Source organism: Cavia porcellus, unplaced genomic scaffold (assembly GCF_034190915.1).
Source record: "Cavia porcellus strain 051 isolate PalLab524CR breed Dunkin Hartley unplaced genomic scaffold, mCavPor4.1 scaffold_1, whole genome shotgun sequence".
Taxonomy (NCBI): Eukaryota; Metazoa; Chordata; class Mammalia; order Rodentia; family Caviidae; genus Cavia; species Cavia porcellus.
In genome coordinates this window covers 178275011-178290587 of record NW_026947484.1, presented here as the reverse complement: position 1 = coordinate 178290587, position 15577 = coordinate 178275011, and the positions used below count along the sequence as shown (strand labels likewise).

Genomic DNA, 15577 nt, shown 5'->3' with positions numbered 1-15577 from the left:
CACCAGTGACTATCTCTAGCACAAGGCTCCAGCCCATTTATTAATGGAGTATTTGGCCAATTTTTGTGAAAGGAGGGTTTCTCTCTTCACCCTTGCCAGGGGCTAATTACCAGTCTTTAGAGAACCTCTGTATAGATTAGAAAAAGGCCCTTGGTCCTCTGGGAGGACGCAGCCCTCACAGTTGGCAAGTGGAAAGGGGCACTGGGCTTGCACACCGTTCAGCCCTTTAACCTGGTGCCTTTGGGCACTGCGCAGATACAGTAACCCTGCTTATCCTCCTTTCACTGTGGGTTTTTCTTATTTAGAAATGTGATCGTATCGTAATCCGCCTTATCTGGGTCTAATGCCAACGCATAATACATTGAGGAGTCATAATTTCCTAAAGGCTTTCTCAGTGTCCTGTAAAGGAGTTGGCTTAGATAAGCTGAAGTGGGAGAAGACCTTGCCCACTGTAGACCTGGGAGACCTGTGGGCTCCAGGTCTTGGATGATGGGCTACTTGTTTTCCGTGAGACACCGAGAAGCCCTGTAAGAAACTGATTCATTAGTCCATCATGAGTACGGTGCCGTTAGGTGTTTAGGGAAACAGTATTCTTCTGGCGGGTTGTTCCCCCAACCTGACCTGAGCCTCAGAAGGTGAAGAGGAGGGATCCTCGGGTCAGTGATGCTTTTGAACACTGTACCCATCCTTGCTGAGTTGGAGGGATGCTGCTCTGAATCCAAATTACAGTCTTCTGGGTGTTCGGCCCCTTCTAGTACGGGATTTCCTCTCGGTTTGCCCCGCTCCATGACTCTCTCTCTTCCTTCCCTCCCCTTTCTCCCCTTTCTTCCTCCTTTCCCTCCTTTCCCCCCACATCTCCTTGCTCCCCTTTCTTCCTAACACCTAAATACCCAGAGGTCTTTCAGCCCCCTTTGCCAGCCTTCAGAATCACTCACCTGGCTTATGTCACAGCTGGGGGCTGGCACTGAGTGACTCTCTCAGAATCGCTGACACCTCACTGGGTGGGCAAATGCAAGCCTCTGCCCCCAATGCCTCTTTGCCCGCCGGGCTCTTCAGGAAGCTCGGCTGCCATCAGTGCTGCTTTGAGTTGCCAGTTCCCTCTCAGGTTCTCACTCATACCATAGGGAAGGTACAAAGGAATGGAGCACCCCAAATTCATCATCCCCCAACCATTAGCCTGATCTCTCCAGGGCTGTGCTTTTTAAATGCTACACAGAGATAGTAGGTGATGATCACAGGTGTGTGAGCCCAGCTGAGCAGCCTGTGATGACAAGTGCCCATAACCAAGCAGCCACCTTGACCATCCTTAAGCAGGCTAAATGTAAATTTGTTAGAGAATGCTGGGGTAGTTGCGCAGGCAGCCATCCCAAGCTGGATCTGCTGTCTCATTTCCTGTAGTTGGGCCACTTTTGTGCACTTTACCTGTGGAAGATTTAGTTTTCCACGGGAAACGATCTTCTATGATCATCAACAGACCGCTTCACTCCTGGGAACCTTTTCAGATTCCCAGGTTCTGGTGCGGGCATCTGCCCTCAGTAGAGCACCCTTAGGTCAGGTCCACATCCGCCTCCACAAGCCCTGCACTCAGGCAAACTCTCATCTATGGTTAAAGTCTTCCTTTAAAGGCATAACGGGCTACAAGACTGCATTAAGTTTCAGAGAGGCCCACAGAAACAGAAAAGGTTGTTTGTTCCTCTGGAGAGTTCAGCAAATCCAAAAAGGCTGCCAAGAACCTTGTTGTGAGGAGCTGGTGGTGTGTAGAGGGGAAGGAATCTTGTTAATTCAGAGTGCCGAAAATGAAAGCGACATCTTGAATTAACAAAGTGTGGCTTATCTGATATTTTTCTAATGAATAGCAGGGTATCTACTTGTTCTAGGAGATACAGACTTTTAAGTAAATATCAGATGAAGCAAGTCGGCATGGGTGTGTAGTGGTCTCCTGTGGTCCCTTCCTCTTCTGCCCACACCTGCGCGGTGCTGGTGCCAGCTGGGGGTGTTCCATGAGCGTGTCTCTGCAGTGTACTAACCCTGGTCTTTTCCCTCTCTGCCAGTACACCTCTAAGTTACTGTCTTGCAAGGTGACTTCCGAGGTACTTTTCAACTTGTTTGTCTGAATGCATGCTTGACCCAGGTGCATGCTGTCATGGTTTGCCATTTCCTGGTGTGCTAAATGAGAATGGCAAGGAAAATGGCTTGTCCCTGTGTGTATTTCTCCCTGGCTTTTCTGACCTGGGGGACCACCTCAGAATGTTGGAGTCCCCCAGCCATGAGACGGGTGCTGTGTTTGCTGTGCGGTGAGGTGGGCTTGGAGAAGGCTTTGCCCGTACATAGATCTGGAAGATATTTGAACTAGAAGGTGCAGCTGATTAGCTGCGGGGATTCCTCCAGGTTCTTTCCACATTCATAACACACATACTGTGGTCTGGTTAAAAAAGCTGCAGCCCGTGCAGGCTGAGCCGTTGATTCTGACCAGGCCTTTGCTACTTTAACACAAATGCAGAGAGCTCCATCTCCTGGATTCAGGATGAGTTTTTCCACATGCAAACCATCTCAGTGCCCCATCACTCCAGCCTTGAAACTTATGTTTTTGTCTTGGAAGCTTTTTTTTTTTTGGTACCAAGGATCAAACTTACAATCTCACATTGCCAGGCAGGTGCTTATGTCACTGAGCTAAATCCCTGGCCCCTCCGGAAGCTTTCTTAAGCAGTGGTCTCCCCAGAAACCTGCTTACTTCTCCCACAACTTCCTTGTACATAGATCTCAAACACCTATGAGAAAGCACACTTTTTATTTCTATGCTATTGTTTTTATTTTAAAAGGATTATTCAAAGTATACAGCAGATCATCGGAGCTCTGCTGTGTGTCAGGCACCGTTCTAGGTTCCAAGAACACAGCAGAACACAGCAGTCAACAAAACAAGTTTCCGATGTCATGGAGCTGGCATGTCCCATTTCTGATAATATAATACAATGAGACAATAAAATCTACCCCGCCAGCTTTGCCCATTCTAATAGTCGTTTAATATTTTCAATAGAAGTTTATGTTGCAAACACAGTTCCAGCCCTCTCGTTACTTCTCCCAGTTTACACTTCTCTGTCTTTGTCACACATTTTCTGTCCTTGAGGCAACTGTTTTTGACCTTGGTGTTCATTTCCATGCATGTTTTTGTACCACATTTTTAAGCATACTGAAGCAACAGTTTACATTTTTGCATGTTTGAAAACCATTTACCATTTATTGGTGAGTCACTGCAGTGTCCTCTGTCCTTCACTCTGTCTGCATTGTTTTTAGATTTGCTCTTGCTAACTTCTATGGCTCTAGTGCACTTACGGTAATTGATATGTGGTATTTCGCTGAATGACTATGTGACCGTGTGTTCACTATGATGGAAACTAAGTCGTTTCCATGTTTTTTTTTTTTTTACAGTTGTTGTTTGTTATTACAAACAATATTTCAGTGAATGTTCTTGTGTGTTTCTTTATTCACCTGTAGAGCAATTTCTCTCCCTAACGTAGAGCTGGGTGTAGGGCTTGTGCATCGTCACAGTCGGAGGCTATTAGCAATGACTCCTCAGGGCTGGGGACCTAGCTCGGCGGCATGCGCCTGCCTGGCAAATGCAAGGCCCTGAGTTAGATTCCCAGTACCAAACAAAAACAAAAACAGATTCTTTAAATTGTACCAACCTACAACAGACTATGTATTTTAAATATATTTCATGGTTTAGCAAAATAACTATACTTAGCTATAGATTTGAGATGTTGATTACTAATTTTTATTAACAAGGTATAAACACACCTTGATTACCAAGGTTACAACTATTTCAATAAAGATTCATTTTTTAAAATCTGGATCATCATGAGGGAACTGTAGATAGATATCATCAGAAATTCAGGATCGTAAGTGGCCATACAAATTAGTGGGAATTAATTAAGGAAAAGGAGTTTATTATCGGTATACTTAGTGAGTTATTTGGGTTCTTGATCATTAGATATTCAGACCCAGGCTATGCTAATGGTTTCCCTAATTATAAATAGTATTCTTCTTCCCATTAGACACTTTGTGATCAAGGCCCATGAGGAAAGGGACCCTTCTGTCTGCATCACGAAGCAATGGGCCTGACACGTGGTAGCAACCTAATAAACTTCTAAGGTGAACGGTCAGATGAACTGTAATCTTCTGAAGAGTAGAGCAGACTAAATTTGCTCAAGCTGATTGAGCATTAAGACAGAATTGAATAAGCAAGGAATATTTGAAAAGGCTGGAGAATTTTTTTTTTCAGAACATTAGATATATTTCAACTTTCCTAGAAAGCTTTCAATTTGTGTAAACAATCTAAAAGGCAAACAGATGACCATTTTACACAATGTAGAACGTCTATAAAAATACCTTGCCTTTGTGTGCCAGTGCATGGTTTATAAATCCTGTCACATGATCATACAAATGATTGATAATGTACTGGGCACTTGACACTGGACTCAGTACTTTACATGTGTTATCTCATTGGTTTCTCAGGCCAACCCTTTGCTATTGTACATATTATTTTATGTGAGGATACTGAGGCACACAGTAGATGGCTTTTCCAAGGTCACATAATCGCTAGAATTTAAACTTAAACCTACCTGGACATGAGCATCTACAGCCTGTCCTAAAAAAGCACATAAAAAGTAGGGCAAGTAGAGTTTTCATTTTCTTGAAGAAGAACCTTGAAATACAAGATAGACAACAAAAGACGATACTGCACCTAGGAGCTGAGTGTGGTGGCTCAGCCCGGCAGCCCCAGCATGGGAGGAGCCAGGAGGACTGAGTTTAAGGCCAGCCCCGAGACCTCGTCTCAAAAGAAACAGACAGGCAGACAAGCAAACAAACAAAACAACAGAAAGCAAAATGCAAAGCCCTTACAAGTACACTCCAGTGCTGTTTCTCAGTTCCATGCCACCACCCACTGGGCAAAAAAGTTCTTCGTTTAGCTCCACGCCCTTCTGACCAGTGTGTTTTGCTTAGACATTAAATGACTATGGTGTGCTGATACACAAGCCACGTGATGACGTGGTGTAAGTGCCCATAATGCATATTCGTTCAGCAGACGTGACCTGGTGCATCTTCCAACGTAGGTCCAGCTGTCCCTGCTGGGAGGAAGGTACCCTGCCGCTCAAGAGTCATTCATTTGACAAAGGCACAGGGGAGGGAACATTGAGAGGGAACTCCAGTCCTTTTACCAGAATCTGTTTATACCTGTCCTCCCGTCTATGCAGTGGCCCGCACCTCCCTGCTTCTCTGGAGTTGCTAGTGTTACCGACCCTTGCCTAAATTAGTATTTTCAGACAGAGCAAAGCCTTTAGCACAGTTTGGAAAATCAAGCTGTGCTGGCTCTAATGGACTTTTCTTTAAAATCAGAGATTTTGCATGCTGAGCTAATGTCAGAGCACTTGGTTGGCATACACAGGCTTGCTTTTGCTGTAGTGTCATCACCTAGAGCCATGCGTTGGCCACCTAAGTGCCACTCATCTGGATCTCATCTTAATCAAACTAACGCTGGAAGGGATGAGCTCCATCCGTCCTCTCTTAGGAGCCTCCAGACCATTCCAGGGAGCCGAAGGGAGGCCCTAATGTCAGCCTGCTTTTCCTTGTTTAATTTTCATGCACACGGCCCTGAGGTTACATCAGAATGTGACACTGCTTACTGACCTGAAACGCTATTTTATTTTCACTTACTGATTTCATGTTTAGTTAAGCCAAAGTAGATTTTTGTTGAATAAAAATCAGAGTGTATGCAGATGTGCAAGGCTCAGCCCACTAGTTACTGCTTCCTGCTCTGTTTGTTCAGAAAGAGACTAAAAGCATCTGTAGCTGTGCTGTGCAGTACAGTGGTCACTAACCAAATGAAGCTAGTTAAGCTTAATTAAGTTAAAATTAAATACTTCATCTCTCAGCCCTGTTCAAGTGTTCAGTAGCCACACGCACACGGTGACCGCGGTAGTGTGTGATGTGAACAGAGCAGTTTCACCATCGCATACCAGGGAGGTTTCAGGTGGACAACACAGTGCTGGGCCGTGTGTGGCGATCCGCTTCATCTGAGCACTTGTGCAGCGTGCACCAAGTACAGGGAACACCAGCACCACCACCAGGTCAGGGGAAGCCAACTTCACAGATCCAAAACACCCTTGCAGAATACTTCGAAAGAGTGTAATCTCTCAGCTGGGCGTGGTGGTGCATGCCTGAACTCCTAGGCCTCCTTCTACTCTGGGAGGCTGAAGCAGGAGGACTGCAAGTTTCAACCGAGACTGGGAAATTTAGATCCTTTCTCAAAATAAAACATGAAGACAGGGCAAGGGATGTGATCTCCAGTAACACGAAACCAAAACAAAACATGTACATGTTGAAAACTATAGCCAAGTACGGGTTGAATTTGGGCTGTGAAATAAGTGCATTGCTCTTCTTTCCTTCCTCTCCTGCTCAGCCCTCCACCCCTACTAACTAACACCAGATAGCTTTTTACTTTCCTCTCATGTAGGTGCTATGGAAGGAAGGAATGAGAGAGATAGAGAGAGACAGAGAGAGGAAGTTGGTTTGTATACATAACAAATATTCATGAACTCCGCATAATTCTTCCCCCCTCTCTCTTTAGGTCCTTGAGGCTACAAGAGTAAACCGAAGAAAGAGTGCCCTGGCATTGCGCTGGGAGGCAGGAATCTACGCCAACCAGGAGGAAGAAGACAATGAATAAACATCCTTCACCCCAGCAAGCTCTTTGGTGCTTGGGATACCAAGAAACCAAGAAAGTATCAACTCAAAGCATTTTAATGGACTATTTATTAAAGTGCATACAAACTCAGCAATCCTTAGGTAGACCAGAAGCTGCAATGCACAGTGATGAAAAAGAAAGTGGAGAGAAAGTCTGCCCATCAACTCTGAGACGCAGGAGTCAGGAGAGAAAGAATTTCTGTGGGACTCAAAGACTCTGGGTTTGGATTAGTCCACATTTGATCCAAAAGAGCAAAGGAAGTTCAAGCAAATCGGCATAGTTGCTGTAGGCAGAGCTTAGACCAGCTTTGCTGGCTGATGGGGAAACACGGTAGGGACAGAGCCATTCAGAGAGCCATAGGCCGTGTGGTCTGCACCGCATAGCGTATTTCTCTGAACCGGCTTCTCACTCCTTAAACATAGCGTCAGAGGTGTTGGGTTGACTACATCTTTTTTCCAGCAGCTATAAAATCATTGATGTTTCTCTCCATAGTTGTCCAAAAGAGGCAGCTGTGATTTGGTTTCTCTTACACTTTCTTATTTTTAATTGGAAACAATCAATGATCGCAATACACAAAGCCCATATTTTTAAGACAATTTCTTCACATTGTAGATACAATCTATTCTGCAATAGGAGGTTGAGAAAGATGGGGAAAGAAAGCCAAACCAAATGGGTTATTTTAGCTTTAGGGTCTTGTCTGCTTATACTATGACTGACCTGCAGGTTAGGAGAACACATTTTCACGATTGCATTTCTTCATAGGAGAACTATATTTAGTGGGCAACAACTATTTTTATGATGGGATGGGGTACATTAACATGGATAAATCTGTACACGATGGACAGCTTTGTTCAGGATGTGGGGGTATTTTTGGAGTGGCAATAATTGAAAAAGGGGCAAACTCTGACTTTGAGAGGTAGACAATAAGAAATAAAAAGGTGTTTGTAACTATTTTGTACTATAAAGGGGGCCTTAGAGGTAATAGGGAGAAGGACGGGTTGTTTTGAATAACCAGAAAGGAAACATTACAGGCATGAAGGGAAAAAAAGAAACAGAAAGGGAGGGTGAAAAGCGGGGAATCAAGGAACAGAGATTATTTTTGCTGAGCAACTAGTGCTTTTCAGGGTGATAAAGAGAAAATTATAGAAATTTAAGTGCAGGCTTGGAATCAGTTACAAATCCTAAAGATGGGGTATGTATGAGAATACCTTTGTGCATTTGTGTAGTATATGTTCACAAGGGTGTGTGTGTGTGTGTGCGTGTGTGTGTGTGTGTATGCGCGTGCCTGTGTGTTGTTAGGTTTCCAGACTGATCACAGCACCTGGGTGTACAGTTATTTCCTCCAAAGCTGTTTGCCAGCTTCAGGAGTAAGTGCGAATTTCTTTTTTATGAAAAGGGATAGAGAAGCACTGAGCTGATGCAGTATTTGTAATATTAAATTGACCTAACCTGGTATTGGCATGCGTCACCGCTGCAGAGTTTTGAGCAGTTTTTGTAATTTGACATGTAGGAATGTATCCTATTTATTCTCATCCTTTGTATTCATGCTTAGTATACTTTAGAAGACACCAGCTGTATTCTTTCTGTCATTTAAAGCAATATTAAAAGGGCATTCATTATGGGGTGCCCTACATTTCTGGATGTGAAAAGTGTTCAATTTCTGGCCATGAGAAAAACAAAAGAAAACAAATAGAAAAAAAAAGAAAGAAAAAGAAAAAGAAAAAAACCAACTAACCAGCTTTCATTTATTTTTTTGTTTTAAAACGATGTTTTTTTAAAAAAGCAATAATTAAATCAGACCTCACTAAAATTCACATTTGTTTTCATATGGTTATGTCATAAGCTCTAATATGTTATTCTAATAAGTAGCAATTTCACAGGATTTGTATGTAGTGCTACACTCATTATGTTTGCTTCTATTAAACTAGTGTTGACTTTGGGGGAAAGTTTATTTACAGAGGAGCGGTCAGCACAGTACAGTGATGCAACTGTTTGAAACTTACAAGGAAGCTTTAAAGTTGCCAAGGGAACCTGTAATTGGATGCCAGATTCTGCAACCAGTGGCCAAAATTGCACATGGGCAGTTGGTATTATCTCTAGATGGTGGGTTCCTTTGAATATTCAGCAAAATGCTAGTCCCTGGGGACACGAAACCTATAAGATCTCTGCTTTGGGGAACTGATCTGATGGTGAGGGAGGTTGGCATGGAGACAAACATTCCCAGAAAAGGAACATGCATGTTAGATGAGACATCCTGCCGAGGGAAATGGGAGCATCCAAGAAGAAGGACCAGCTGTCTATGAGGATTTCCAGCTGGAGGGCCCAGATGCCTGGGCTGAAGGCAGGGTGGTGACAGGTGTTCCCAAGGGAGACACACGGATGGGAATAGAGAAGGCGGCAGCACTGTGTGGCCCCAGGCCTGGCTAGGAGGATGGCTGGAGAGCAGGAGAGTTCTGCGGGGTGCACAGAAAGATGTGCTTCCTGTTTTCTGGATGGGCTCATGGATTTGCTGGAGACACAGGCACGGTGTAGATGATCTTTGCATTGTCCCCGAGAGGAAACCAGCCTTCCGACTTAACCCATTTTGTCCTGCTTCGAAAGGAACCTTGTAGGCACATGAGAGCTTACCGTGGAGAAGAAAATTGGCAGTGGAAGGGAATGTTAGGGAGCCACACAGTTCGTGTAGTCGCTTTGGTGGCAGGTAGAATAGCCTTTGATGACACTTGATTGGACCAGAAGCACACATTATCTAAGGACTAACAGAGTTATAGGCCTGGGGTCCTGCGGGGCCATGTTCCACACGTGGATGAGGAAATAAAGATTTCTGTGGCTCCTCCCCAGTCACAAAGCTGTGCCACATTTCTGAATTTTGCCTGTTCCCCTAGACTGCCTCCAGGGTTTTGCTGTCTATTTCCTTGTTCTAACAGCTGAAACTTCCATTCTATTCCCATAAAATGGAAGTCACAGTTCCCTTGGGAGAGCTAGGTTTTCTGTCTCTTGAGGTTTTTACTCATTCAAAACACACTGGTCGACCGCTTTAGACATAGCACTGTGCTAGGCTCTAGGATCCCACAAGCCCCTCTGTGGCTTTCTGAGGAAGGGACAGACCCCTGGAGGAAAGCCCTTCCTGCTTCATCCACAGGGACTTTGCCTCCGAGGTGCAGCCCCACCCTCCAATAGCATTGGAGCTTGTTAGTCTCCACGGCAACAGACATTTAGATGATGTAGATGTTAAAGCCTTCCCAAAAGTATTCCACGCTGCAGTGTTTATGAACATTCACTTTCCTCCAGTTAACTACTGACACGCCTTGGTTTTCTCATTCAGAAGTTAGGGAAACAGGGTCTGTCAGTGGCAGGAGGCCGGGCTGTGTTCTACTTGGGTGACACAGTGCAATTTCCTTGCCTCTCTATTCCCATGCATGCTGCCCACCCTTGGCAATGACATAGAAGCAGTAGATAGATCAGTGTCTATATATATGTATATAAAAATATACATATATACCCACACACGTATATAAAGCATAACGAGGAACACTAAAACAGTGTTGACTCAAACATTTTTTCCAACTACAAAATAAATTTAAACTATGTATTGAAAAAAATAGCATAAGTGTTAGAGATGGTGACTATATCCAGTTTCAGTTACAGAACCAATTTCCTGGATTTTAAGCATTCAGTGAGCTGCCAATTTTGATTTTGTGTTGCTCTTTACCTAGATGACTTTTTCTTTTTTTCTTTTTTTTATTGGAGGAGGGGAAGAAAAGGAGCAATACTGTGTTTGAAAATTATACTGTGTATCTGGCTTTCCTGTGTATGTTAACCACTTAAATGTTATTATCCTGCTTTTGGTTTTATAGTGATTGTGAGGCATTCAATGCAAGTATACAGTTATTTTCTCATTAAAACCCACTGTGTGTTGTGTTTTTGTAAAGGATGGCTACTTGTTTGAGTTCGGGGTGGGGGGGCGTTCAGAAGACCAGTGCCCAAACTGTGGCAGCAGTGCCAGCTCTGAGATCTGTTCCTTTCTGCAGCAGCATCTAATTCCTCACTTAGAGCACAAAGGAAGCAGTCCTACCTGGACGGACATCACTGTGCCAGGCTGTTCCTGTCTCCAGCTGCCGCAGCTAGGCTCCTGCAGGACACAGACATGACACAGATGTCTCAACGTGGGTAAAGCCAAAGCAGTTTTGAGGCAAACAGCAGGACAAACCCTAAAGTCAGGCCTTGCTGGTGTCTCTCTGTCTCCAAACTTTCTCCTTACATCCCAGCATCCGGGCTTGGCCTTCTCTGTGCAGAACAGAGAACTGCAGACTTCAAAGAGTACATAAAGACCCAGGTTCATCAAAAGCTTCCTCTTCAGATGTCACCTGCACTTATGTAAGTTTCCAGCTGCGCCATGAGCCATGACCTAACCTGCCCCTTCCCCTCCCTGGGCCACACACCTCGTTTTTCTGCTCTTCCTCCTTCCCCTCTTTCTGGGATGTCATTCAGTGGTTTCTCTTCTCTCTCTCTCCCTACTTGTCACTGCCCAAGAGTTCCAAGTGTGTCTCCCTGCTCTAAGCACCCAGGGGCTTCCTGTGGATGTTGTAGATGGTGAAAGTCCTGCATTTCTTCCAGGGAAATTTGGAAACCTCCTGTGGAAATTTGATTAAATTCCAAAGATTGTGTGTAGCCTTTAAAAAGTGCTAAGAGTGTGACTGGTACTTTCTAAACTTTCCATGAACGTGACATAGTCAGCTTTCTATGAGTTGGGAGGGGAGGGGAAGGTGTCTGCGTGGCACACATACAGATCCATCTTGCCATTATGCTCTGAACAGTATAGTGCAACAATTTACATGACATCTGCTTGTATTAGTACAAATAATTCAATGATGATTTAAAAGAAATGTACAATTTATATGTAAGCACTATGCCATTTTATATAAATGATTTGAGCATCCATAGATTTTGGTAACTCCATGAGGACCTGGAACCAATCTCCCATGGAACTGAGGGACCTGTGTGTTCATTTCTTCCAACAACCCCACGGAGTATACTATTTTGGTCTCTGTTTTACATCAAGGAAGCAGGTTGTAGGAGGGTTATTTCATGATGTCACAGCTCACAGATGGCAGCATTCTGACTCCCAGCATTCCTCCTGACCCCCTCTTCCCACTAAAACATACAACAGGCAACTTCACACGCAAAGCTGGGTTGACCTGTGTGAGACCTGGATGAAGATCAATGTGTCCTCTTGCTGTGTGTTGCAGGAAAGTGCTCATAGGGTTCAAGACCAATGCTCTGTCAGCAGCACAAGCCTCGGGGGGAGAACCAGGTTATGATAGGGACAGCAAAGAAATCTCTCCCTTTGAAGGAGCTGTCTCTGAGCTGATCTCCTCCAGGAGGCCCAAGAGGTGTCCTAGGTATCAAAAAGTTGCCAAAAAGAAGCCAGAATAAAGGTGACGGAAATGTGTTAAATGGTAGCAATGGCTGCACAAATCTAAATTTACTAAAATCATCCAATTATATACTTGAAGTTTCATTATGTAATTATACTGCAGTGAAGCACTAGGAAAAATAAAGGAACCAGAGTGAAAGTTTGGAAAAATGGGACAAGGAAGCCATACAGCCTTAAAAAGAAAGGAAAAAGAAAGAAGAGTAAAAGAAGGAAAAGAAAGCAAAAAACAAAAAGAAAGGAAGAAGAACAAAAGAAATTCTTTACAACATGTAGCTTCCAATTCATCTGCTAATAAGGAGGAAAGCTTGCTGGCCTTGAGGTGCCAACCAGGAGCCAGAAGTAGTGACCCTGTGATTGGCTGTGGCTTCAGAGTCTGATCAGGGGCACCGGGCACTGCTGGGTGAGTCAAGATACGCAAAATTGGGGTGTAGCAGGGAGAGTGCTGGAAGCTCAGGTTGTGGAAAGCAAGGCTCTGAACTGGTAGAGGAAATGGAACATGGTAAACGGGATAGTCCAAAGCAAAGTTATCTTTATGGAATTTTCCCCCCTCTTTTTGGGATTCTTATTGAGCAAGCATTCACCAAAAAATCTCCCATGGTGAGACATTATAAACCTCCACCGGGGAAAGGGAAGTTCGTTTGTGATAACGTGAGGAAGAGGGGACAGGGGCCTATAATCCCTTGGGTCATTTCTGTTTATTTTTAACAAGGAGACTGCCATTTATGGGACCTGTAAGAGGATGAGGTTATTTTGGAGCACTGCTTATTTTAATTATGGGATTCCCAAGCTAGGAGACACTGATGAATCTATCCCTCTCTGTGTAAAATCCACACAAAATTCACAACTGGGCTGGTAGGGGAACAGAAAAGAAATGACAAATTAGGAATTTTTTTTCTTTTTGAGACAGAGTTTCACTCTGCAGCCTAGACCAACCTCAAACAGTCAGCAATCCTCCTACCTCAGCCTCCTGAGTGCTGGGATTACAAGTGTGTACCACCATACCTAGACAAATGGGGAACTGAAAGGGGGGCTTCAGAAGATTGTAAATTTACAAATTGATGCCAAAGGAAAGAGCGGAGTCTCAGGGAATATCTGAAAGTGCCACACTGGCAGCTTCTAAATGCTTCCCCAACACTCGGATGCTTTTCTAAAAGGAAGAAGAAAGTTCTCACGGTATGGGTTGTTTTATTCCACCAAGAAACAGTGATTTCAATGTCTATTATCTTTGATGAAACAGTTTTCCAAACCCTAGCTGCCCAGGTGGTGGACTCTGAACAATTGGGCACAGATTTATCTCTCAGATTTATCTGAAAAAAGCACAGATTTATCTCTTTTCTTTCTTTCTTTCTACTCATTTATAGAACATTTTGTCTCTGCAGTGGTCTCCAGCTGGTGACACCAGTGTGCCTCTGAACAGCGATGCTCCTCAAATTAGAGGAGGCTCCTGGCCCTGGGAGGTTTGTCACACACAAGCTAGGGTCATTCTCTGAATTTCCAGTGCAGCCCCACAGTTCTGGAAAGCGGTCCAAGAGCCATCTGCTTAGTTTCTGGAGATAACACTATAAGAATCACTGGTCTGGAGTCTAGCAAATGCGTGGGTCAGGACATACCACTTATGCTTGCGGAACTGCGGAACTGGGTTGGGGCTGCAGCTCCGGGTTAGAGCACTTACCTAACTTGAGGTACCAAGAACACACACACACACACAATTTACCATCTACTGATCCATGTGAATGCCGTGTTCTGATGATTTGCTGGGAGCTTTTGTACATGTGTGGATTGCACATTGGTTTATCCCTGTAGCTGCTGGTGAGGCAGCAATTAGATTCTTGAGGGAAGGTTAAGCTCTCTAATGGGCCAAGCAGAAGAAAATGAGAAAGAGAATTAATACCTATGTATGTCCAGACTTCATGGACAAGATCAGTGGATTCATTTAACCATAGAAGAGGTTTTTCTCCTATGGAGTGATAGCAATAAGTCTGGATTCAATAATGTAATATTTTTTGAAGCCAAGCACAGAGACCTGATTTGTGCCTGACTCCCTAGAAACTTCTGTGACCCCTCTCTTTCCCAATCACCAGGTGAAGTATATTTTCTTTCAATATTGTGCCCAGCGTCAGCAAGATGGCCTTGGAATGGGCCCTCTCTATCCTGTCCATTGCCTTTGGTCAAACTAATCAAGGATAAGAAAAATCTGAAGAAATAATTATCATTGTTCTTGATATTTGCAAAACTGGAAAATATCTTGTGACCAAGGAATTAGGATAAGATGTGAATAGTTTAGCCACAAACTTGTGAGAAAATATCTACTAATGTGAGATTGCCTGTGTTCTGGGTACACTGCCTCTGAATCATCTTCCCGGCAAGATGACTCTTTAGGGATAAAACTCTCCCTTTTTCTGATCAACTGGCTTATGGTGAAATGTTCTTCTTGGGGAGAGCGGGGGGTGGGGGGTGGAGTGTGGGGGATGGGGGGCCAGGGTGGGGCTGGAGTGTGGGGTGAGGGATTACAGTCTGTCTCAGAGGCCAAGCTAATGAGATCATCTCAGACTCAGCAGGGCACCTGTGTTTCCCGCGTCACAAATGACCCTGGCATCTAGCCCAGAGATGGCTATGGAGAACCGGGTCATCTTTCTGGACAATTCTGGGCTGCTCATCACAAGCAGATAAAAGATGCTGCAGGCAGCCATGGAGCAATGTCTGGAGACAGAACCACACTACACAGACCCTCCACAATACCCATGTAGTCCCAGTTGGCCCAAAGAACACTGTAGCAAACTGCACTCAAACCCAAATAACAGTCTTCAATGAACTGTGGGGTTTGCCATGGTTTCAGTTACCCGAGGTCAGCCAACGCGTGCAGATATTCAATGGAAAATTCCAGAAAGAAAAACTCCATCAGTTTAAAAAAACACAACCGAATAAATATCAGTTCATTCTATGTGTGAAAGGCAAGAAAAGGAAAAGAGTAGCAAATAGATCATCTCTGGGACTCGGACCCCTCACCTGTAATGTGATAGGTGACCGCAAAAGCAGTGCAGAGAAACTACCAGGGTATCTTCATTTTGCCTGTGTGTCTGCCAGAATGAAAAGGTACTTGGCTGGGAAAAGGCAGAATCAGAGGATGGGACTGGTTCCCTGCCATTGTCACCTGTGTACTACAGGGCTTGGGAATACCTCTCTCACTTGCTAAATGACCGGTCTTGAATGAGATTTCCACAAAAGAAAATGATTACGTGTCTGCTAAGACAAGGTGGCCGAGGCAAACACTCACTCTCCATGGAACATCCTATTCCCATGTGAATGAATCCCAAAGGAAGAGTGGTATCATGCAGCATTCTTACCATGAGGGGCATGGAAGAGAGTAGTGGTGTCACTATAGCAACCACCTGGTGAGT

The 15577-nt window shown here is 44.3% G+C and overlaps 1 protein-coding gene across 12 annotated transcripts in view; it reads left to right on the top strand.

Annotated features, from left to right (window-relative positions):
* Palm2akap2 (PALM2 and AKAP2 fusion) overlaps positions 1-10647 on the top strand; it is a 461803-nt gene extending 451156 nt beyond the window's left edge. For 9 of the 12 annotated variants that reach the window (XM_063260999.1, XM_005000963.4, XM_063261014.1 and 6 more), the window contains 2 exons: positions 2052-2090; positions 6626-10647. In XM_063260999.1, coding sequence (XP_063117069.1) covers positions 2052-2062 — 11 coding nt within the window. In that variant the 3' untranslated portion in view covers positions 2063-2090; positions 6626-10647. The remainder of the gene's footprint in view (positions 1-2051; positions 2091-6625) is intronic. The other 3 variants (XM_063261006.1, XM_063260993.1, XM_063261022.1) reach the window with 1 other exon arrangement.
* Positions 10648-15577: the final 4930 nt, after the last annotated feature.